Source organism: Ambystoma mexicanum, chromosome 13 (genome assembly GCF_040938575.1).
Source record: "Ambystoma mexicanum isolate Mex_15411 chromosome 13, UKY_AmexF1_1, whole genome shotgun sequence".
NCBI classification, from domain to species: Eukaryota; Metazoa; Chordata; class Amphibia; order Caudata; family Ambystomatidae; genus Ambystoma; species Ambystoma mexicanum.
This window is the reverse complement of record NC_090938.1, coordinates 402017237-402043322: the sequence shown is the minus strand read 5'-3', so window position 1 is coordinate 402043322 and position 26086 is coordinate 402017237. Positions and strand designations below refer to the sequence as shown.

Below are 26086 nucleotides of genomic sequence, written 5' to 3'. Positions count from 1 at the left end.
ACATTTATTCGCTCGTGAACCTTCTCACATCCCACCTCCTTCTTCCACTGCTCGCTAATCTATGCACAGCATGTGATCTAAGCAGATTCCACAAGCCTCAGAAGGGATACATTACTCACCGTAATCACATTTTTGATGCTTGTATCTGCTTAGATTCACATGCGACCCACCCTTCCTTCCCTCAGAGAGAATGCGCTTGGATGCGTATGAACTTGTCTGATACGTATCTGCTTGGATACAACTGTACTCGCGCTACACCTCTTGTCAGAAAAATAACAATCTGAGAGACCTCGACACGTGAAGAATCATGGGTACAGTGGACGTCACACTAGGGATAGTATTACTGGCACGGCCTATCGACTTCCCTTTTCGAGTTTTGAAAACAACAACTGTAATACTCTGCAGCTTCCACTAGATGTCGGCCTATGCACAGCATGTGAATCTAAGCAGATACAAGCATCAGAAATACGATTACGGTGAGTAATGTATCATATATATTCCGTTATTTTTACACAGCTGAGTGTTTCTTTGGACCATATGTATGCTACAAGTTATTGGTACCTTCCGACAGCCCTCTCCCCCTGACTGCTCTGCTACACTACCATTACCTTGAGTGGCCTGGGTGTAATTTTATGGGAGGGGCAAAGGTGTTTGTCCCCTCCAACTTTTGTGGCACACCATTTTGTCCCACTCATTTGGCTGGGGCCCCTTTCATTTAGATGTCATGCCCCCACCTCCCCAAAACATTTTCAGCAAAGTTACTCCACTGTTGAGTGGTACGGGCTTATACTAAGTGTTGGGGTTACTGTATTGGCCAAGGATAGTCTTCTACCCTTTGTTAGGACAGTTTTTCTAACGTCCACCCAGCGATGCTTTCCTTTGCAGGGCTGGTGCGATGGGACTGGCTTTTTTATGATAGTTATGATGACGACACAGTTAGTGCTGTTGCTAGTGGATGGTGCAACAGTGCCGTCAAAGGAGAAAAGCATACGTACTAAGTCAGTGAAAGATGGGGTAACGAAGTTTGTTATGCATGTTTGGGGCTGTGTAGTTGCACTGGTCATGGGTTTGAGGATGTGAGCATGCTGTTTAGGGTGCAGTTAAAGTCTCTTCTCATTCTGCTCTGCCATTTTCCCCCAGTCCACTGCTGGGACTACCGGCGCTTTGTTGTAAACCACTCTGAGGTCCCGGCAAAGGAGGAGCTGGAGTTCACCCATAACCTCATCACCAAGAACTTCTCCAACTACTCCTCCTGGCACTACCGAAGCAAACTCCTTCCGCAGATTTATCCTGACCTCCAACGTAAGGGAAGAGTCACTGAGGAGATCCTGCTGAAAGGTGAGGAGGAGCAAAATGGGGTAGAGGAAAGAATGTAAAAACTAATTGATGAGGGGGGGGACTAAGAACAACAATGGCTATTTGCTCCAATGAAAGCACTGTGCAAATTTACAGGGGCGTCCTAATTTGGGAGGAGGGTAGCGGCTGACACCAGGGAAAGGGGACAAGGACCATTGTCGAGTGTGAGATTTTAGAGTGGGGAGCCAGAATGAGCTGGTGAGATGTAGAAAAGGGATAGAGAAAAAAATATAGGAGAAGAGATGAAAAGCACATGGGGAACTTGTGTCGTTTTGGAGGGAGAGTGAGTTGCTGATAACATTTGTATTTTGGTCCATCCTGTAACTCTTTCCTTTTTCCTATGCCTTTTCTCATGCTATCATCGTACACCAAGAACTTGAAATGGTGCAGAATGCCTTTTTTACAGACCCCAATGACCAAAGTGCCTGGTTCTACCATCGTTGGCTCCTAGGTAGAGGTAAGATTGTTTACAGGCCAGTGAGCTTACTATGCTTTTTAAGAAAGATTTTGCAGTACAGTATTGAAGCGCACGCCTTACTAATGTGAGTTTTTTTTTTTGGAACCACTTAGTAGTGAAGATGTCCTAATATCTCTCCACAAAAAAAGGTCAACATGGTGTCAGGGATCAAGAGTAAGACTCTGACAGTGTTCAGTTCTGATATGAATAAAGAATTTTATTTTCAAAAAAATAAATGAGGGTTGAGGAAATCCTTTGTATCCCTACATCTATGAGGGGTTTCCCCACCTCAACAAAACTAAAATGTCTGTGTCAGGATGTTAAACAAAATAGTGTCTTCCATCCTGTGTCCAAAACTCCAAACTGACCCTTACACGCTAAACTTACTATAAGGTGCACAAGGGAATTCTGGTAAACTACTTTCTTGTAGCTTTTTTCCAAACCAGCCAACATAAAGTTTCAAGGTGCCAAAAAAAAAGTAGATAACAAATCCTTTTCCAGTGTTCAGTTTCACAGTTTCAAGGGGCACAGTGTGTCCCTTGTGTTTCTTCACTTCTTATGTTCTTAAAGTTTTTTTGAAAGAAAATACCCTGTTCTCAATATTTAAGGAAAATGCCTCTTTCCTTTAACTCCTTCCCTGTGGTGGTCTGAATATCACCTTATCACAGTTCAAATCTACCCAAGAGGGATGTGTATGCCCTTGAATTTCCTTTAAGGACACATTTCCTTCGAGTATTACATTTATCACACTTTATATCCCTGGTATACTTCTCAGCTAGGGTATTTTGCAGTCTTCTTCTTAATCCTCAGAAAGGGGCATGGCTTCTTCCCTTTTCCCATTCACTTATCAATGTTCCACAATTTCAGTTTTACTTTTCCTTTCACTGATGTTTGCTCTCCTGCCACGATATCACTTTGCTTCCCTTCTTATTATTGGTTTACTGCCCTGCCAGGATATCACTTTGTTTCTCTTCTCGCTCTTGGGTGTGAATCCCAGACTCACTGTTGCCTGGTTCACTAATCTGCCAGGGTATTTCCTTTCTGTATTCACTCTTTCTTTCATCCACAAAATAACATTTCTACAAAATTGGGCCAGTGCCCTTTTCTTGACAAAGTTCGTATTCGTTTCCACTTCACTTTTCAAATAGTTGGTCCTCGACCCTGGTTGAGACCCAATATTTGAAAAGTCGACCCAGTTTCAACACAGTTCACATTTAAATCAATGTTGCTTCTGTAGTCCTGGGTCATTGACCCTTTCTTTAACATTGTTTGCATTCGTTTTAGTTACGCTACTGGCTTCAATTGGGCTCTCTCGCGCTGCTAAATCGTTGCAACATTCACCCTCAGGCGCTCTGGTACCCTCTTCGCTCTGGTGGTACATATTACTAAGTGTGATCAAAGTGGGGTGTGGGGAAAAGTTGCACATTTTATAATACAGTACATTTCAATAAGTGTTAAACAGTTCCAGCAGCAGTTTTAGCTTGTCGGACAAGTTAAGAGTGCAATTTAGCCCAGCCATTCCGTGGTCTAGCTATCTGTACTGTTTCTGAACTGAGTGTATCTTCTAGTTCATTGGCCCAGACCCTAGACCTCATCCGCTGTTCCCAAGTGGGGGCCACCCCTGCCATCCATGTTTTCACGATTACAGCTTTGGCCAACACACACATGCTGCATCTGATTCCCTTCTGCTCAACTCTGCCGGGCACCCCAGCAAATACAGTTCCAGGAACTAGTCCACTGACTCCTCCAATGTATCTTGAAGTGCACATAACACCTCATCCCAGAATGTCTGGACCGAAGGACAACCATAGCCCATATGGAGGAAGTCCGCCTTAGTCTCCATAGACCTGGTCACTCCCCCTTCCTTTTCGGGTCATATAATGCAATTTGTTTCGGGGTACGATAACATTGGTGCAGGTATTTAAATTGTAACAGTTTATTCGAGTACCTCCTGGACACCCCACGTACATGTTTCATACCATGAACACTGAATCAGTGAATTTTCGATAGAGCATTCCCTCCCACCTACGCCGTGCAATCTGTGACTGCCGTTTTACACTTGGCGCCAATTTGCACATCCCAGAAATAATGTTTCAAACCAGCTGCTCAGAAACACATAATCAACAAATGGGCTGTCTGGTGGGAGAGCAGCAAAGGAATCAAATGTGTTTATAAAGGAAGGCTGGAGACTTATACCAAAGTGTGTAAAGAGGACTCTGCCCTCTAAGTTGCCTCAATTGTTCATGTGTCATAAGTGTACATGCAGGAAAAATATCTTCCAGTTTCAAAAGGCCCAGACCAGCAAACGCTCTTGAAAATCCTGCATAAAATGTAACTGGGGATGCCTTCAATTTTTTTGAAGAAATACATGAGGAAACAAATACAAGGGCCAATTGTGTATTTATGAAGTTTTACACAGGCCCACACAGTTGTGTCTACCGTATCAATGCTAGTCGTGAGCCCACCTTGCTTTTCAAAAATCGCACTCTGGAGGGATCTAGGGGGCCTCAGTGCTTTCTTATCCGAACATTGGGGGGCGGGGTGAGGGGTGGGCAAGCATCATACCAACATTGTGCATGGGAAACCTGAGCCACCAAATAGTAAAGTTCCAGGTAAGGAGTCGTGAGACCGCCCCTGTCTAAGGGTTGTGTAAGTACCTCCCAACTAACCCTGGGTTGCCTGCACCCAGACACCAATTTAGCTAGCAATGTATGCAACTTCCGGAAAAAGGATGATGGGATCTTAATGGGAACATTAGTGAAAACATACAGCCACTTGGGGAGGGCTACCATACATATGTTCTGCCTGACATTGTGACGGGGAAAAGTGAACCATCTATCTACCTTCATTTCAAGCCAATCCATCAGAGTCCTATGATTCAGTCAAAGCAGCTCACGTGGAGAAGGGTGCAAGACAAATGCCCAAGTGAGGGACCAAAGCAGCCTCCAAAGGAGCCGTTCAGGCTGGAACATGCATTCTGTAAGGGGAAAGACATCAGATTTCACGGGATTGACTGTCAGACCAGACACCTCACCAAAGGCATCCACCTCCGCCTGCAGCAGAGCCAGATTAACAGTGGGGGATTTTAACATGGAGCATTAAATCATCGGCATAGTGGCCTCCCTTGTGCACCCTCTCCTTAAGAAACCCTCTGCCGACCCGTCTTGTCTGGCTGACTATCGCCCAATCTCCATCACTCCTTTCCTGGGCAAACTCTTGTAAAAGCTGGCCATCTCCCAGCTCAATTTTCACACTGAATCTGTTGGTTGTCTCCATGATCATCAGTCTGGCTTCAGAGCTGCCAGAAGCACGGAAACTGCTCTCCTGAACATCCGTGAAGACCTGCTCTCCAACCTTGATTCCAACACCCCCTGTGTCCTTAGCTTACTTGATCTCTCTTGCACCTTTGACATGGTCAACCATGCCGTCCTGCTCAACCGTCTCCGTGATAACCTGAGGTTCACCGTCAGGCCCTGGCGTGGCTGACTTGTTTACTCTCTGATCAACTCTCCCAGGTTCAACTTGGGTCCTTCCGCTCCTCGATCTCTCTCTACCTGTGGTATTCTCCAGGGGTCTAACCTCTCTCCCTGGCAGTTCAACCAATACCTGGCACTTCTTGCCCACAGCATTGCCAGGCTCTGCCCCAACTTCCAGTGCTAAGCGGATGACACTCAGCTCATTTTCAGGCTACCCTCAGCCACACCTCCTCTCCCTCCCTCATCTCTGACTGTCCGCCATCCAGGATTGGTGTGCCGCCAACGATCTCTGCCTTAATGCCAGTAAGACCGAGATTCTCCTTATCGGCACACCCAATCCCTCCTTTCCTGTTACTCTCTGGCCAGCTTCTCTTGGCCCCTCTGCCGCCCTGACCTGTGAGGCCAAAAACCTTGGGGTCATCTTCGACTCCACACTCTCCTTCTCTTCTCACATCACTGACCTATCTAAGAAGTCTCACTACCAGCTGTACCACCTCAGAGGTATTCTTCATTTCCTCTCCTTCCCCCAGAAGCTCACTGTCTCTAGAGCTCTGGTTCTCTCTAGACGGGACTATTACAACAGCCTCTTTCTAAATCTGCCTGCTTCTACTCTCTGCAACTCATACAGAACAGGACTGCAAGACTTATCCTTGGCCTCAAGCCCAGGGATCGTATCTCTCCAGCACTGAAATCTCTGCACTGGCTCCCAGTGGCTGCGAGGATTAAGTTCAAATCCCTCTGCATTGCCCATAAGGCCTTCTGGAGCCTGGGGCCTCAATACCTTCAACTCTCTCTTTCTAAATATCTTCCTTCTCGAGCTCTTCGCTCATCTGCCTCCAACTCCTTCCGGGTTAGATGTTTCTCCACGCAACAAGTTGGTGGTAGATCTCTGTCTTCGGCTAGGGCCTCCCTCTGGAACAGCCTCCCTGCCTCCCTGAAACTTGAGGAGAATCATCTCCGGTTCAGGAAGTACCTCAAAACCTTTCTCTTTGCTTCAGCTTTTTCAACCAATACTTTTTCTTTTCCTCTCCCCTGCTGACTTCCTGGCTGATGCTGAAACTACACTGGTTACCTGGCCACCCTCTGATCTCGGGCCTAGGCCCCCTCCCCCATTAGTCGCACTCCTGCGCTTCCTTCCTGGCAACCCCCGCACTTTTATGTATCCCTGCAGTCCCACTACCAGCACTGGACACCTGTTGTCTGCACTTACCCTTGCACTTGCCGCCGTACTTTTTCTTATCTATTTTATTATTCCATGCGCTGCACTGTCCCCTTCCTCCTCCCCCTCCGCACTTTGCTCCTTGCCCTTCGCTTGCGCAATCTGAATGTTACCTGGGCTAGTAGGATCGTTGTCTGTCTTCCCTCTGTTCCCCATCCCTTGTACTTTGCTAGGCAATGGCCTCATTTCACCACCTCCTACCTCATTTCCAAGGTAGACCACTTTGCTCTTACCAATTTGACATTTACTTGCCTTTATGGTCAGATGAGCCTGCTCAATAGCCTGCAAAACATATTGTACATAAGTGGTCAACATGTTCTTTCCAAGTAGGGCTGAACACTGCAATGTCATCCAAGTATGCCATGCAGAAGTCCTCTATCCCATTCAGAACTTGATTAACCATCCTTTGGAATGTTGCAGGTGCATTCTTTAATCCAAAAGGCATTACCTTAAACTGGTAGAGGCCTGCTGGGTTTGAAAATAGTTTTCTCCTTGGCATGGTCTGTCAGGGCTATTTGCCAATAGCCTGGCGTTGGTTCAGCCAAGTACCTCAGTACATTTGACCTACGTTTGTCCACCAGATCATCTGTCCTAGGTAAAGGATGGGCATCAGTCTTAGTGACTGCATTTAGAGCTCTATAGTCCACACATAATCTCAACTCCTTGGATCCTGGCTTTGGCACTAGTACAGCTGGACTAGACCCTGGACTGGTAGAGGGTTCTATTACCCCGAGATCAAGCGTCTTGTTGACCTCTTCCTTTATGTGGGTTCTGACATTATCTGACATCCTGTAACCTCTGCTTTTAACAAGTAAACATTCACCAGTGAGAATATCATGCTGGCCCCAAGGGGTCAAACATGGTGATAGTGAAAACGAGGAGGCAAACTGATTTAACAGACACTTGCACTCCTCCTGTTGTTCCAATGTCAGATTAGAAGAGATATTAACTCCTTCTATTTTCTCATCCAAAGGTTGTCCCCTGAGGATATCAGGTAGAGGTTCACTCTCTTCCTCCTCTTGAGCTGAAGCTAGAAGCAAAGCTCCCACTTCTGGTCTTGAGACATAGGCTTTTAGTCAGTTGATGTGAAAGACCTTGGGGGCCTCCTTAGGATTGCCTAAGGCCTCCAGATAGTTGACCTCTCCAAGTTTTCCCACAAGCTTTAAGGGTCCTATCTATTTGTCCTGTAAGGCCCTCTGCCTTGTAGGAACCATAACTAAAACGTGCTGGTCTTGAGTAAACTCAACCATGTTGGCCTTCTGGTCATGCCAATGCTTCACCAGAGCATGACCTGCTTTTAAGTTATCAGATTCTTCTGTCATCATGTGTGTCATTCTCCTCTGGAGACCTAACACAGTGACTCTCACTGGCTTGGGAGAAGGGGCACTCTCCAACCCCTCCTTAATTGGGGCCAATGGACCTCTAACTGGACGACCATAGAGAAGCTCAAAGGGACTAAATCCAGCTCCCTCCTGAGGGACTTCTCTATAAGCAAATAGAAGGCATGGCAGTAGAAGGTCCCACTTTCTTCTAAGGGGTTCCTCTAAAGCACCTATCATGCTCTTCATAGTACGATTAAACCTCTCTACCAACCCATTAGTCCGGGGATGGTCGGCAGTTGAGAACTTGTAAGTCACTCCACAGTTTTTTCACATGACCTGCATGTAGTGGGCCATAACATGTAATCCCTGTCAGAGATTACTTCCTTAGGAGAACCTACCCTGGTAAAAATACCAAGTAGGGCCTTGGCAACAGCCTGAGCTGTAACAGTCCTCATAGGTATAGCTTCAGGATACCTAGTAGCATGATCTACTACAACCAATATATACATCGATTGCCTGAAGAGGTTGGAGGGTCTAAGGGACCAACAATGTTGATTCTTATCCTCTTAAAAGGGACTCCGCCACTGGGAGAGGCACTAAAGGTGCCACATTCTTGGCTCCACTCTTGCCAGAGATCTGACAAGTGTAATCGCTCCTACAGAATTTATCTACATCAGACCCCAATTTAGGCCAGTAGAAATATAGAGAAAGCCTTTCCTTGGTCTTCTTGAAGCTCAAGTGACCAGCCAAAGGAATCTCGTGGGCTTACAGTAGGAACTGGTGTCTTGTCTCCAGAGGCACTTAGTCTTCTGTAGTCCCCTGGGATAGACTCAGTTGGTTCACTGTAGAAGAGGCCATCTTCCCAGTACAACCTATGCTTCCCTTGCCCGTCCAGCTGGGAAGCTGCCTGTTGGCGAAGACCTTCAAGAGCAGGGCACTCTCTTTGACCTTTGCTGAAGTCTGGCCTACAGGGGCCACCTTCGGCCAGTAAAGACTGCAGCTCAGGATGGTCTTTAGGATCCAGATCTCCAACAGGCGTAAGGTCTTCATCCAGCTCTGAATCTTCAGCAGCTGATTCAACCTTTCCTGGTTGTTCCTCACACTCGGCCTCCGCTGGTGGAGCAGTCACAGGTGTGACTTTGGACAGTCCTCTCGGGTATGTCCTTGTTGGTAGCACAGGAGTGCTTTCTGGCTTTTTCCTTGAGATCTTGGGTTTTCCCTTTGTCTCATTCTTCCTGGAAATAGCAGTTAGTAGTTCCTGTGGACTGGGTGTTCTAGATTCCTCTGTAACCTCCACTAGAGTGTCAGTTAAGGTACTCTCTCTGGCCTTCCTTGTCTGCTCCTGTTTCCTTTTGCTGGGAGGCCTGGGGGTGCTTGATACAACAGACATTCCCCAACAGGACTCTCCCAGGCACCTCACTTTGTACACTAACGGGTATCTTTACAGTCATTTTCTGCACTGGATGAGAGCTGGTAGTCTAGGAAGCATTTAGACAGGGCCTCCAGCAAGCTTAGTGAGGCCTTTGGGTGCCTTAGCAACATCCTCCGGTTTGAAAAAAGATTCACCCACCACTGTAATGCTGGCCCCAGTGTCTCTAATGGCAGGGGTCTCCTGACCATTTACAAGTATGCTGTCCTTGTAATATTCTTTTGTTATCTGGAACTCAATTATAGACCTCTAAATTCTGCTGTTCCCACAGACACTAAAGAAACACTGGCAGAGACTCCAATGGGGTGTTCAGCCAGTAGGTGAAAGTTTCCATTTGCCATGTGTACCTCTCCCACTGGGGAAAAGGCTAGGGAGACAGTGTGGACCCCTGAAGCTTTACCCTTACATCTGGGATCCCCTTTCACATGGTCAGTAGACCCACAAGCATAACATTTTCCAAATGTTTTGACAAATTAGGGTTTCTGCTGACCTTACTCTGGTTTGGCACCAGAGGTTTCACTAGCCTGATTCGGTTTCCCTTGTGGCTTACCCTTTTTATGTTTGGGGCCCCCTTTCGGATTGGAGGTATTAGAATTCTCTTTGCCATCTTTCTTTTGCTGCTTCCCGTCATCCTTCTTCTGGGTTGCCCCAGAATCCTTGTGAGTAGCAACCCACAAACCCACAAGTCAGCACCCTTTGCTAACTTGATTGGATCAATTTCCTTAGTCAGCCACATGCTGTCTCAGCTCAGGAGAGCAGGCATCAAAAATAGATTCTAACAAAAATAGATTACTCATTCCTTCAAAAGTATTAACTCTGTAACCCTTTACCCAACCATCTAAGTTCTTCAAACATTAACACACCCAGGTAGCCCAAGGGGTACCATCATGATTTTTGAGGGTCGTAAACCTCTTAAGGTACTGGGAAGGAGTTTTTCCCAAATCTAGCTATCAAAGCGAGCTTCACATTTTCATACTCCAATCTTTCAAGTTCCCCCCACCTCCATTACAGCATGAGTTGCAACCTGGGGGAGCCTAGACAAAAGCCAAGGAATCGACTGATTCCCTGTGAAACCCTGAATCCCATAGTTATATTCAAAAGCAGCCAACCAATCAAAATATCAAGTCTCACCTCATACATACTCACAGCTTCTTTAGGCATGAAAGGCCTCTTGGGACTGGAAGACCTAGAAGACTCTGGGATAGAACCATTTTCAAGGGACAATTTCTTCATTTCAAGAGCATGATGCATTTCCATTTTTCTGAGTTTGATTTCTTGATGTTTACTTTCAGTTTGCATTTGGAACCTTTTGAACTCTAACTCAAGTCTCATTTTTTCAAGAGACACATACTGGACTCAGTACTGCACCGGTAGGGTCCCTGTGGCTATACCTTAAGAGCCTAAAGCAGGTAGAGGTGCAGTGGGGTTCACATTCTGAGACTCCTCTAAATCTTCTAGCTCATCAATAACATTAGTTAGACTCTGAATCATTATCATCCTCATCAACACTGTTCACATTTGCTGAGGGGGTAGGGGGTTATCGCTCTACCTCCCAATCGTTGATGATTCAACCATTTATTTTTCTTGCCTTTAATAGAGAGAGATCTGACTTTACACATATCTTTCAGTTGATCTACTGTTAGAATGATCAGGGCTTCATGTTTGAAGTTATTCATATTTGGCATTATAAAACAAACAATTGCTTTTCTAGTGGTGCTTAGCCTTGTGAAGGTAATTTGAACAAAAGTAAAATCCGCACTCTCAATGTAACAACTTTACTTTATCCTCACCGCTTGCAATTAGGACTACAGGTGTAAGCAAAAACCAACCTTTGGTATAAGTCTGTACTATACAGTTTGTGGTAGCGAGCTGAGCAGCCAGGCTTATCTCAAGAGGGAATGTGAGCAGTACAAGAGGTTACACCGAGGTTTTACAATTGCAGTGGTTCCAATAGAAACTTACACTCAAGGTTTCTTGGTAAAACACTTATTAATTTATTACACAATCATTTAGAAAACATTCACTAGAAGGAGGCAACTTAATAGTATACACAAACACACTTCAATATCAAACCAAGAAGTTTCTGAACAAATAAGGCTCCCCTGAAATAGGAGCAAAATGGCATTTCAGTTACTTTCAATGGAAGTAAAAAGGCACAAGTTAGCAGAATAGATCACAAATACATATCATTTTAGTTCACTAGAGGATTCGATTCAGTTCAATAGGCCTAGGCCAAAGTCAATGGACTAGTGTCTTGGATAGCAAAGAGCAGTTCTTGAAGTAAACGGTAAAGTCTTTGCCAAAGTTCTCAGAAGTAGTTTGTACGAAAAAGAATCATATGTTGGGTCACAAGCTGATTAGGCCTGCAAGTTGGGAAAGTTCCACAAACTTTCACCACGAGAGAAGCGTTCTCTCAATCGGGTTGGCACAGTACCTTAATATGAAGCAAAAGATGCAGCTCAAGACGTTGGTTCCTGGCAGTTCCTGCAGATCTCACTGTTCCTGAGCTTCAGTCGTCGGGACAAGAGGGGGGACATCAGGACTCCTGCACTGTACGGGATTGTCAGTAAACGCTGACAAAATGCAGTCACTTCAGTTCGTGTAGCTGTTCATCAAGCACATAACCTGGTGTCCTTCCCCCTGGTAATCCTAACTAGCTCCGAAAATGGTTTCCAGGTGGCTTACGAGTTGATTGGTCTCACCAACTCAAAGGAGGAAGTGGTCCTTGAAGAGGCTTCTCTGTCGAGATGAACTTGGCAATTCGGACCTGTAGCGGGGCCTCACCGGGCAAACCAACGGTCCAGGAGTTGCAGCAGCCATCCACTTCCAGCTTGTCTTCGGTTCTTTCGTTCCAGTGGTCGACTCTGCTTTCCAGTCCAAGAGACTCACCTTTTAATCAGTTTTCTCCCTTTCATTCCAGCCTAGCTGCCACTGACCCAGCAGGGTGGCTGTCCTTGCTGGACAGTCAGCCAGCCAATCACGCTAGAGTGCATTTGGGTCTCCTAGGAGACTTAAGCACAGGAAGTTTTGGGCACCTCCCTCACGTCCTGCCCACCCCAGACACTTGGACGCCAGAGGCAGTCTTCAGTCCTGAAGCCCGCCAAAGACATAGAAACAACTGGACCAAACCTAGTTTGGCGCGCAGAAACAGACACTGGAAGGACCTTTCCAAAGAGAAATGGTGAAAAAAGAAAACCGGGACCTGTTTAAACAAGCGGGCTTAAGGCGCCATCTTGAAAAACATGGCTCCTGCGATTTTTTTTTTTTAGCTACCAGTGTCTCGCGGTCGGAAAATTCATGGTAGTTTGTTGTAAAACCACTGCCACCAGCCATTTCGATAGAAAAGGGTAGCATTTGATTGCTACATGAGTTTCTAGACCCGGGATACTAGGTAACCCCTCCAGCACTCTATAGGAAGATAGTGTGTGCTGGGTGTAGGATTTTAAAAACACTAGAAAAGTCAATTTAACCTTCCATTCTTTGGGAAACAGTAGTTTATCCCAGAGAAGGTATTTAAACCTTTGGGAAGTCGAAAAATACATCCCTGTGTCACTGCACTGAGGTTCTGTGTAACACACACGAAAAGATGCCTATGACGTTATCTTAAAACTCCATAATCAAAGAACAAGAGTAAAACATACATCAACATACATGAAAGTGTGGGGGAAAAAAAGGGTCACACTCTTTCCAGGTAAAAAAAATCAAGTCCTCAAAATCCAGCAAACTTGCTGGGGGGCTCTAAGGTGAAATGAATTGGCACATTTATGAGAATTCTCCCTAACAAAAACCTTGGCCTATAGTCTGCTTGTTTGCCATTCTCTCCAAAGCTGGTAGATTGGGACGTATGTATTGAGCTCTCTCCTTTCTTCCAGCTGATCATGAAGAGTCTCTGTGCTGCCTGCTGGTCAGTCGGGAGGGGAGCTGGGTGGCTGTCAGCTTCTCTCAGCCAGTCATGGTGAGTTTGGCAACATTTGCTTCATGTGAACGGTGGTGATGAGGATGTAATTGTGCCTTGGAAGTGCTGATTTGTTCTTGGTTTCACAGGTGCAGCCAAATTCTGAGGACCTGCTGCTCTTCCTGGATCGGACTCCACAAATGGTGTCGTGGAGGAGCCCTACTGGAAGGAAGCACAGCTCTGTCTGGGTATCCTTTCACTGTGTTGAAGACCCTAGAAGGATGGGTCATCAGAATAATAGATTTCAAAGAGCATTAATGTCCTCCCATCCCCCCACCCCCTCAGCACTACAATCCATAATTCATATTTGCGTAAAGGTGATTTCTTTGCTCCCCAAAGCCACAGAAGAGACATTGTGAAGTTATCCCAATCCCTTGTTAACTGTGCATCCTATTTCTTTATCTTCTTCTGCTTTGCTGTCATTCTTCTTAACATGGCTCTAACCTAGACTTGTGACCTTCCTTCAGGATCGCTTGGTGACTTCTGCCCTCAGCATGACCTTCACATCATATGGAAAGATGGCTTGTGTGAGAAGGAGTGCGCTCTACTCCAAGGTAAGAGTGGGAAACATCTAAGGATGCATTGCTATGGAGCGGTTGTGCTTCCGTAATGTCATTCCTAGAGATATACTGACAATCATGTCTCAGGCCACAGGAGCGCAGTTCAGATTTGTCCTGCACAGAAGTGGGTCAGTGGCTACAGTGACCTGCGTTATGTGGACAGCTGGATTTTCAGAATCAACCATGGGTCTGGATTCTGAGAGGCTAACCTATGATGGTGAACATGAAAGGCACTGATGTATTGCCAAACCCATGCAAGGCAGAGTAGTAGAGCAGTGAGACTTTGACTCAGAAGGGTACCAGAGTGGTCTACGACTACAATGAGACACAGAGAGATATCCAATAATACAAGTTAGACTGAAATGTACACAAATATACAATTATTTATTAGCCTTTACAAAACACACTAAACATTGACACCTTCAAGCAAGTATCACACTGCTAATATCAGAAATATATACACTTTTCAAAATTAGGGGTTCTAGCTAGAACCCTTATACTTTACTTTAAATGCTTTTAAACTATAGAGAGCACAGCTTCAGCAAGACTTGTGTTAATTATGCACAGTAAAGTGGGTGAAGAGAGAAAAACTGTTGGCACTAAACCAGTGACCACACATAAGTAATCAGAGTAGCTAATTAGAAGTAAAATACTTCTGAGCAAATCTAGAATTCGAGCCCTAACGCTTAGTAAGTCCAACCCTGCGATTGAAACATTTCTAAGCAATGAAAATCTCAGGTAAGTATTGTCACACAACCATTCACTATTGGGGAGTGGGGGGGTTTCTCCTAACGGAATATCAACACTTTGCCAAACTATTTCATAACTATTTAAACAGTAATGTTAAGAGCAACACTTTAAGAACCAGTTGGAGGACAGGTAGGTAAATTGATAGAAAAAAGTTTGAACATTCACAAAAAATCTAGATTAAGGTCCTTAGTTCTTATCAAGTCCAGCCGTGTTGAGATTTTTTTTCCCAAAAGTCACAAGTTCCACAGTGTATACTTTGCAGGTGGGTGTACTTTTGGATTTGCGACCAAGAGTTGCCAAAGCCAACGGTTATGAGTAAATGTTCCAGAAGTTAAATAAAAAGGTGGGTAAAGTTCTTACAAGTTTCTCTACCCATCACACCACTCTAAGGGAAGACCAGGGGGATCCCCATATTGCCCTACCCATATTGGTCAGGCGAGATAGATGGGGTTAGGACTTCACGCCTGTACAACCCTTTGGCGGAAGGGGAGGAGGTGGGACTAGGTATGCAAACTCACCCCTCTTACTCAGATTTCTCCAGCAAACACTTCAAGTATTCCTGTATCTGCTAAGCATACTTAATGCTAGGCTTTGTCTGGCCAAGGGAGGTCTAGGGGCTGTGGGTGCAGAAGTCCTTTTTGGCATCAGGATTGGGTCCGGCTGGTCTGTGGTACTGGGTTCTTGCAAGACGGTCCTATAAACTTGAGAGCTGAGCATCCTTGGACAACCAGCTCAAGACCTCTATGGATCAGGCTACCTCAGCGGATCTCCAAAGCACGAATGTGGGATTCTACGGGAGTCACCATCCAAGTAGTGACCAGCAATCCTTGTGGTGCTAGCAAATGAGCAGGCTCTGTTCCACTTCTCTATGGCCAGGAAAGCTGAAACTAAAAGAATAGGCATCTTGTTACACAAGCTGAAGATTTGTTGAGTTAAAAGGAAGAAATCTGTACGACGACCGCTGCAGCGAGGTAGCCCAGGAGAGAGCTGGTCAGTCCTTTTAGGACAGTTTTTCCTAAAGTCCACCCAAAGGGACTTTATAGAACTATAGCTTGGGCAATACAGAAAGTTCATCTTCGTACAGGCCTGTACCACCTGATATTATGGTAGCAATGACGGAGCGGCCATGCTTATTTTAGGAAGGAGAGAGGTATAAAGAACATGTAGCATACATGTGGTCCAAAGAAACGGTATACACTGATGTATTGTAAAAATAAAGGTTTATATATACACAGGCAAAGAGAATTCTTTTAGGAAGGTAAGTACTGTTCGAAGTAATAAACACATTATAAAAACCAATAAAATGCTCATGGTAAGTAAACCAACGTATGAACCACATTTGGAATAGCAGGTGCAGTTCAAGGTGTGTAAAACAGTGTCACACATTTAGAATGGCAGTATGCTCTTCAAGGGGTGTAAAACCACATTAGTAGACTTTTAGAATTACAGTATGTAATTCAACGTCAGCAGACCCTGAGGGTAGTAAACTGTTACTTATTCAGTTTCAGGAATAATATAGTTATATGAACAAAGTTATAAGTAAGTACCTGGCCTCTTGTGGAAGTTATTCTGTTTCATGAATAATGCAATTGCATTATCAACCTAACAGGTAAGCACTTAACAACATATGTAACCTATTATTATTTCTGGAATGATAGTTACACCTATATTACTTTTTATAATAGTGGAACACAATTCAAAGATAAGCAGTAACTTATTAATTACCTTTTTAGAATGGCAGTATGCACTTCAAAGATAAGTAAGAACTCAGTATTACACATTCAAAATGGCAGTATGCTATTCAAGGTGGGTAAAACCCTATTGGTAATACACTGTTACTCTTAGTTTCAGGAATAATACAGTAATACCAACTCTGTTACTTTCTAGAAAGGTGGAACACAATTCAAAGATAAGCAGATTACTTTCTATACTTTTCAGAATGGCAGTAAGCAATTCACAGGTAGGTAAGACCGTTGTAACACTTAACTTATTCTATTTCAGAGATATAATCTGTTACAGCACTAACACATAGCAAGTAAAAACACTTTTTCTGTTTTCTCGACAGAGGCCTTATACTTTAGGAGTCCTTCCCTATTCTAGGGCATGAGTGTTCTCAGAGGCAGACGGGGGCCGCCGGTGGCCCAGTGTCCAATGCTAGGCAGGCCAGGAAAAGGCAAAGATTCAGGGAAGTCAGAGTTCCAGAGGATTTCTCATCCAACAAGTAAATACAGACATTGGAGTTAGTAGAACGTGTTCAGGGACTTCGTAGAAGGCTCCCTAGATGCGTTCTAGCGTTAGGCCTGGGCAAATGGTATGTGCAAACTCCCAACCACAGAAATCATAACCCTAGCCACACAAGACCAACACAACAGAAGAGCATGCAGAGGGACACCTTCACGATGCATCAGCACATGATCTAGTCTCCGATTCTTGATCGTGTGGACGCAAGAAAGGACACTGAATGGGAACTTGCAGTAGCAGTCGACGGAAAAGGCCCCAACAAAGGATTCTTCGGTGCTTCTCGCAGATCTGTGGATTTGGTGCCATATACCAGATGTGTAACGGTTGTCGTCTGATTGATTCGTCTCGCTATCTTGGTCCAACACTCTGGTGAGAGGACTTCAAGGAGTGGAATCCTGCTTCTGGAGGTCCAACAGGAGTCCACTGAAGTTTAAGCGAGATTAGTTCCTGGGAAGATGTTGCACAGCACTCAGCCTCGAGATCCCAGGGTATTGGCGGTTTGCAGCCCACGAATGTCGCAGCTCGTTGTGGGATGACTTGAATTGCAGGTCTTCTTAAGCCTGATTGGTCCCACCAGTCTAAGGGTCAAAGTAGTCTTCTTCGGGACTCCTGTCGCATGGAAGAAGGGCTCAGCACCGGCAGCCGTTACACAACAGGCATCTCCAGTCACTGGAATTGGCTACAGCCGTCTTCTCTTCTCCCGCATCAAATTTAGCTCCAGTGGTCGACCTATCTTCAGCTTCCAGATCCAGGCCATTTATCCAGGAACTCAGCCAATCCGAACACATGCTACATGCAAACTTTGGGGTGGCTATCCTTTTAGGACAGCCAGCCTCCCAGTTAGGACTCGTTCCAGGGAGGCATCCCAGAAGACAAAGGGCTGCAGAGTTTCAGACTCCTCCCTAGTTTCCTGTCTTCAGACTCTCTAGAACCTCAGCGGGCTACAAAAAGGGTTCCTGCCGAAGATCAAAATCAAACCAGGACCTTCCCCTCCTAGGACGACAGAAGGATAAAGAAAGGTCAAGCACACTAAACATTCAGAATAAAGAAAAGCCACCATGCTAGATGAATGGCGACCCTTCAGTGCATTACTGCGGCTGGTTTGACAGCCTGCGAGTAATCACACACAGGTTGGTAGAACACATCCACTGCCACCAGCCATAGTTGTAAAACAGAAATGTTACTGTCCTGGCCACAGGCCCCAGAACACAAAAACCACACCATCTAGTGATGGTGGCAATGGGTCACTTGACTCACTTATGTCCCTTTGGGACCTATAAACATAGGGTCCCTGGCTGGACTCCGTCCTGGCGCCTTTGGCGCCAGGCTCATATAGAGATGTGAGCAGGAACACTTTTTCTGTGCAGGAGTGCTTTTACTTTATTTCAGTGCAGGAGTGCTTTTATTTTACAAGAACTTTCCAGGAGCTGAAAGCCTTTAATCCGGAGAACATCCTCATGTGCTAATTCACCAGGTGTGGCTCCCTAGGCCTGGTCTTCATGTGCTGACTAATCGGGTGTGGCAGGCAGGCTCTACCTGGTGGGCATGGCTTCAGAAGCTCAGCTACATAAGCGGCTCCATCCTTAAGGCCGGTGCTTTGCGTTACTGTGCACTCGCGTGCAACGTGACGCTCACCGCCGCTTGGACCAGTTTACTTACCTTTGAAACCAGGCGTTCTCCTCAATACTCACCTCCAGGAAACCGGTGCTTCATCACTTCATCTGCAGAATCATCTCCTGACATCCAGTGATCTTGATCCCGACGCCGCAGCACCGCACTCCGCATCCACGAACTCAGACCCTGTGAAGAAGAAGAAAGACTAGGTTAGAACATCCGTCCTAGGGCCACGCCACATTTGAACCCTGCGCGCCCCTAGTTAACAATTTACCAGCTAATGTACCGCTGCAGCTTCGTTCCTCATTCCCTCCGGCTGTCACCTCGAGCTTCGCAGCTTCTGCCGGGCCGGCAACATCACATGCAAGGGAAGAAAGAAAAAGAGCAAACATCAAAAGTGGAACGGACCACAATACAACACAACAAACTTTACAATACAACACAACAAACTTTACAATACAGCAAAAACAGACAAGGAAAGACAAAGACAAACAGGAACAGTTAACTGAAGTATCGTGGCTTAGTCGCAGCAGGACTGGATTACCATGTGCAAGGGACCAGTGAAGGAACTCGGTTCAGATCATACAAGTGCCCCTGCCAGAAACAGCAGGACGGAGTGCTCGGCAAAACTAATCAACAGGTGAGCTTTCCAGGGACAGCGTATCCCACGGGTACCACGGTTTGGGAGAAGGGGTCTGGAGGGGGATCAGGCGCACAAGCTAGCATGCTCACGCCCCCTATTCTCCACGCAGGAGAAGTCCCGAGCAGCATCACCTATTACCACCAGTTCCCAGGTAAGCGCAAAGGGCGAAGTCGGACCCGAGCGTCCTCAAACCCGGGAGGGCTGCAACCGTGTCCCAACGCCTCTGCAGAGACCAGGTGAGTGTAACAGTTACAGGAGCAGTGAGAAAGGGGGATACTATGTATCTCCCCAGCACTCCACATAAAGTGGGGTGTGCCGATCTCACAATGGGGATTGTAGAAAGGATAAAAAGTATCCTACCCGTGGGAACAGTAGTTTGCACAAGGAACCCCAGAGAAAATAAAATGGAGAGCCTAAGGGGCACCCCAGCAACACTGCACAGAAAGGGCTGGGTGCTGCAATAGGAAAATGCAGGTGCCAAAAAAGCTATAGGAAAGTATAATTCCCAGAATAAAGTATGGAGAGTCATAAAATGCGTAATTATGATTGGATGAACAAAGGTACACCGGTAAGTGACTTAACTACTCAACGCCCTTAGCTCGGTTTTTGTCCAGACTTGGCAGGTACAGAGGTGGTCACCAGAGGTACGATTTCACACCCTCCATTCGGCTTGCAAATTGCCAGGCGCTGCAGGTGCCGATACAGGTCCGGTATGGCACAGGAGCTACTACTCTTGAAAAGAAGACAACAATGATGTAGAGGGTCTCTGGGCACTGGAAGCAACACTGTAAAATCGTCTTCAGTGACTGTCACTGTAGCACAGTGACACAGGGGACCCAACTCTTGTGGTATGATGCCTTCTATCTTGCGGCCCAAAGGTGCTGGCACAATGCGATTCAGCAGAAGGGTGCTTCGTTGGGCAAGCTGCGATTCCCCAAAGTCTCAGGTCGAAACTTGAAACAGCGAAGCTCCTGCAAGGCAAACAAGGATTTAGCTGCACAGCCCACTGGATAGCCCAGGGACACTTCCGAACAGGCTCACTTGCAGGGTTACCAGGTGATATTGTGAGTGATTGTTCCCACCACTCAAAGGGTTCGAAGCACCTTCACAGGTCTTCTGAGATCAAGTGCAAAGCAGGGCTCCATCGGGACACCACAGGATTCGGTTGCCAGACCTAGTCAAGTGCGTCTCTGGATTGTCCTTTTGTTCTGGCAAGTTCGTCAGGATACTTGGCTCCTTCTTCGGATCTGATGAACGGGTGCAGGGACCCTCTCCTTATCCACAGTTAGGTGAGTACACAAACCCAGCCCACCAATGGCAAGATCTGCCCAACACATGCACGCCAGAAGTGGTCCAATCAGGGACCACTATTGTCCTCATGCTCATCTGCACACCACACACCCCGGCAACAGGAGTGTGGATTGGGATCATAGTCTCAGCCCACTTCCTGTGTGCCTACACACGTGACCTGCTGAGACCCACGAAAGAAGCAACTTTCTCAGGCAAATGTATGTCCAGAAAATGGAATCCCAGACTTGGAAAGGCAGGGAGGAGGCAAAGGGACAAAATGGCCCAAGGGGCAAACAAAAGACCTTGTGGCACGGCCATGCCGGGACACTAGCCACAGTCCGGAGCCACACGTGGTAAACGTGTTAAGGCTCAATAAAAACGTACACAAATAAAAGAAAAGGCTACTGCTGCCACCAGTTTGTGCTAAGGCACATTGTACAATCGCCAACAATTCCTTAGAGGGTGTCTAGGGCCATAAAACACTGCGGGCCACAACGTTTCTCAATACTGACAGCCTGAAGGATGTCAGTTTTCCTATAACAATGAACTAAAACCCAGTGGATTGCAGCTGAAGGCTTTGCGCCACTGTAAAAAGATCGGGATACTAAAACAAATGCAAAATGTTTTGAGGTCCATGGACTATGGAGGAAAAGTAGCTTCAAGAGAAATCTTGTATGGCTTTGACCCACCCCCCCACCTGCCACACACAGATTGCCACTTTGCCCAGGATATCAGAGACTTTGCCCATGAAAGGGCTTTTCATATATGATAATTCCAGACGGAAGAGGCCAGGAAGAAAGGTAAGGCGAAACATTGCCAAAGGACAGGCACAGAGCTCGTGGCATGGACATTTTAGAGTGCATGGTACACTAAATGCTGTTATGCAATTAAATGCAAAAGTACACAAGTAAATCAAAAAGCAGCAGAAATCTATCTGCTGCCACCAGCCCATCCTGGACACATTGTGACTGCAACAACAAAGCTACAAAAGAAAGTTATGAGCAATGAAGTGCGGTTACATACATACATAGAATCCTAACCGCACTTCATTTTAAGTTGATATAAGCAGCTTTACAAATACATTAAAAATACAAGAATTCCACTATGGGAGACCAGGTCTCCTAGTACTGATAGTCTTCGGGGATGATTAGTTACCCCATAAAAGCCTGCGGCCTTTACTTACCTCCAGAAAGTCAGGTCAGGAGGTAGACCATAGCAAAGGGAGAGGGTATCCCATTGAAGTATATGGGGGAAAGCAACAGAAAGAAAATCTTTCCTAACATTATGGTTTATGGATGTCCAAGTATAGCCGATTTGGGGATTGACTGGTCTAGGTATTGCATGTTGGGAGAGGGTGGTGTGAGTTTGAAAGTTCCATACTTATGCCATTACTTTTCCTTCCACCTAGGTCGCCGCGAGAGCTGGTGTCAGGATTCCTGTACAGATGCACAGACATTTCGGTAAAAAAAAACAAAGACTAGATATCTGTCTCTATAATCTCGCATTCCTGCACTCTGAATTCCTTCTCTAGCATTCTTTTTAGGAAACCCCCCCTCCACCCCAATGTAACACTCCTAGTGTTTATATACAACCCAAGCATTGCTCTCTTCGATCTTCTGAGTTTTCAGCTCTTGGCTTTTTTCTGACTCATCGATCCAAATGACTTCTGCACCCTCAGGCTATTCCCTCATTAGCTCCTTCAGAGTCCTATGTAGCTGACAAAGGCTACAAGTAGAATAATATTGTTGGATATGGAGAACCTCAGTTCTGATGCTTGTTAATCTGCTTAGAATCACATGCTGTGCATGTGGTCCCACATCCAGTGGTAACCGCAGAGTATTAAATCTTGTCTTTCGAGGATCGAAAGGGGATGTCGGGATAGGCGTGTCTGTAACACTTTCCCTATCGTGACGTGTAGTGTACCCAAAATCCCTCACGTGCTGTGGTCCCTCAAATTGTTTTTTTCCACCTAGATTACTAGTCGCCCTAATGCCGAGCTCTTACATAGAGATGGCGTTCTTGTCATTATTATCGACTTTGTCGTTATTCCTGTTAAGTCACTTCAACTGTGGAATGCTGTGAAACAACGCCAAAGACTGCTGCAGACTTTCGGCGCCTGTTGATCCCGGCGGCTCTGCCGTCCACGTGGCCGGGCCTTCTGGCCGGCCTACACAGTAGGGAGAGTGGGGTCGGGGTGGACATATCCTTTACAAGTATGCCTTTCTTCTTTCACCCTCTCTGCTCCCTGGGTTTTGTCATCGCTTTAATTGTCTTTTGCTATGGAAAAGATGCCATTTATGTTGTTCCTCGTGCAGGGCCAAATATCCTCGGAAAGACGAGCTAACTTGTGCAACAATTGTCTGCCCCTCGACCACAAAGAAGCGAGTTGCCCGGAATCCTGCGCCCTAAGATGCTTAAGGAGCACTGCTTAAAGTGGTGGGCGGCCCACGGCATGTCACAGGCCGAATGTTCTTCCCCCCGACCCCCACCGTTTCAACTGCCGAAAGTGATGGGGGGAACTAGCAATGACCAGGCCTCTGTATCGGAAGCCATTGACCTAACTGCGGACCGCTCTCGGTCCACGACGCCCGTCCCCGACCTCTCTAGGCCTGACGAGAGTCACGCTACGGGGAAATCACCCGGCGACGGGAGCGCACAGGATCATCACATCAAACATACGACGGAACCGTTGAAGTCTTCGACAGGATCATCTGATCAGCATGATCGGCAGCCTTCCACAAAAGCGCAGTCGCGGCCTGCGACTGGGCATTCCAAAGTAAAGGGCGCTAACACCAAAAAACACGCGGATGTTGTGCTCCAGGAGGACGCGCAAACGCGGCTTAAGGCCCAGGTGGCGGCAAGATCCACTGCTCAGCCCCCTGGTTCACCCCAGCCCCCCTCCTGGTTCTTCCGGTGGCGTCGAAACCCACCGCTCAGCCCCTGGTTGTCCCGGTGGCGGCAAAATCCACCGCTCAGCCTCCGGTTCAGCCGGTAGACCGCCCGGATTCCCCTACTATTGCTGAGAGCATCGCTAGGATTACTTAGGCAGTTAGACTGAGCGGTCGAAAGGAGGCGGCAAAGCTCAAAGAACGGCTGAGAGACATGTGGAAAAACACACCACAGCGGCCCGAACCCCGCCAGAACTTCGTTGAGAGTCCTGTGCCTTTGTCAGGCACATTAGGGGAAAAATCTCGATGCCACAGGGAAGAAGATGAACCCTTTTCTAACCTGGACCCCTCTGGGTCATCCTCGTGGACCAGGGAGAAATTTGAGGGATGCATGGACTGATTAGAAAAATGTCTTATTCTGAGGCCCTTGCTTCCAAGAGACCTTGAGAAGACTTTCCTTCTACCCCTTCATCTAAGTTTTGAAGGACCTTGGAGGAGGATTCACATGAAGAGTTTACTTGTGTCCTCACAGTTGAGGATGTTATGGACACTTATGATCAGGATGAAGATGGCACCTTTCTGGAAAACTACAATGTGGATGATCAGACAGGTCTTATGAAGAGTTGGCAGGACAGCCGTCAGGTTGATGCTCAGCCCTGAACGTCCCCTACTCCCACCCAGGACTCCGATGTCCTGTGCTTAGATACCCCTCCCTCACTCAGGCTCGGCAAGCCTCCCCAGTGGGCGACCAGATGACGTTTAACGCCATCTTGAAGAAGGCGGCTGACCACTTTCAGATCGCCACTCAAGAGGCCTCATCAGACTCTGATTTCGTGGATGATATACTCCAAGAAAAACATCCGGCCAGCCAGGCCATCCCCTGGTTGAACTCAATCAAGAGGAGGTAGGCACCTTCTTTGTTGACACCGGCACAAACCAGAGTGGTAAACCATAGGGCAGAGAAGCTGTTTCGGCCTTCTCCGACCGACCCTGCCTACATAAAGGGTCATGCCACTCCAGATTCTTTAGTGGTTACCACGACTAGAAAACGGGCTGGCGTTACTCTGTCTACAGGAGAAGCACCACCTGATAAGGAATCCAAGAGGCTTAATGCACTGGGGAAAAGAATAACGACGACTGCTGCATTTACCACCAGTATAGCCAATAACACCACGCTATTGGCCAACTATGCAGACGTCCAGTGGAAGATTCTGCAAGAAGGCCTTCAAGAAGTACCGGAGCCTACATGGACCAAGTTCGTCGCCATCGTTTCCGAGGGCAAGCAGGTGAACAAGAATGTGCTCAATAACACTCTGGACGCTGCAGAGACAGCAGGTAGATCCCTGGCACAAAAGGTACCTTGCTCAAGAGACATGCAAAGCTCAGGAACTCCGGCTTCAAACCAGAGACCCAAGCATCACTAATTAACTAACAAACCCGTTGAAGAGACCAACCTGTTTGGAAAGGCAGTGGACGATGCCTTCGAACAGCCAAAAAAGAACATGAACACTCAAGTCCCTTCAAAAAATTACTCAAACCCTCTCTAATACCTCCACCACTTATTCACCCAGAGGACAGCGGCGGGGGAAGGGTAGAGGCTGAGGTTCCAACCCCAGAGGCGCCCCAGCCTCTGGTCAGAAATGACCTTCGGATCTAGGTTCTCTCCCATGCCACCCCGGTTGGGGGCGAATAACATCTTACCTCACTGCATGGGAGGGGATAGCAGACCAGTGGGTACTCAAGACGGTTGCCCGCGGGTACTGTATAGAATTTGTCCCACCACCCTATTCAGACCGCCAAGATGCCTGACGCCGGACCACCTGCAAATCCTACTGCTCGAGGTGTAGACCCTGCTAGGAAATGACGCCATAGAAGCCGTCCGTATTCTACAGGTAAACGAGGGTATTTATTCAGTGTACTTCCTTATACCCAAAAAGGATCTCACCATGCACCCTGTGCTAGACTTGCGGCCAGCGAACAAGTTTGCCAAACCTCAAATATTTCGTATGGTCACTTTACAGGAAGTAATCCTGCTGTTAAAACAGGAGGATTGGACATGAAAGATGCATGATTGCATATTTCAATGTTGCCAGGGCACAGAAAATACCTAAGGTTCATGATAGAGGACAAGCACTATCAGTTCAAGGTATCCCCTTCGGCACTGCTTCGGCACCAAGGGTGTTTACAAAGGTACTGGCAGTAGCGGCAGCGCACCTGCGCAGACTATCCGTCCCGGTTTACCCTTACCTCGACGACTGGCTCAAAACAGGGGAATTCTACAAGACATGCCTATATTGAACACTCAGAAGACAATAGACCTCTTATTCAGTCTGGGATTCCCCATTGACGAGAAGAAATCCATCCTAGACCACAGTCAAGTAAAACAGTTCCTAGAGGCTCTAATTGGGACAAAAGACGGCCTCATCTTCCCCTCCAACGAGAGGGTTCAAAACATGCTACCGTTAGGAATGATGGCGTCATGCATTTACTTAGTGCTTCACGCCCGTCTGCGCATGCGTCCCATGCAAGAGTGGCTCAACAGCCAGTGGTGTCAGGCCAGCGGACAATAAGAAGATCTGGTATTTGTCTCGCCAGCCCTCTTTCTCTCTCTGCAGTGGTGGTTGAGGGAAAACCGCATGAAGGGGAAAACCTTCACCACCACTGCAGTAGAAGCCACTCTCACGCCCGACGCATCTCTCACGGGGTGGCAGGCTCACCTGCTTCAGCAGACGGCGCACAGCGTGTGGTCCCCGCAAGTAGCATTCAATCATATAAATCTGTTGGAACTATTGGCAGTATTCAAAGCATTGAAAGCTTTTCAGACTCAGTTACATGGGAAGATAGTCCTGATCTTGACAGACAGCACCACAGCCATGTACTACCTAA

At 46.8% G+C, this 26086-nt stretch overlaps 1 protein-coding gene across 1 annotated transcript in view; it reads left to right on the top strand.

Annotated features, from left to right (window-relative positions):
- RABGGTA (Rab geranylgeranyltransferase subunit alpha) overlaps positions 1–26086 on the top strand; it is a 437416-nt gene that overhangs the window by 185935 nt on the left and 225395 nt on the right. Inside the window, exons 6-11 of the mRNA XM_069633985.1 lie at positions 1141–1338; positions 1730–1813; positions 13132–13214; positions 13304–13402; positions 13663–13768; positions 21721–21772. Of these exons, the coding sequence (XP_069490086.1) occupies positions 1141–1338; positions 1730–1813; positions 13132–13214; positions 13304–13402; positions 13663–13768; positions 21721–21772 (622 nt within the window). The remainder of the gene's footprint in view (positions 1–1140; positions 1339–1729; positions 1814–13131; positions 13215–13303; positions 13403–13662; positions 13769–21720; positions 21773–26086) is intronic.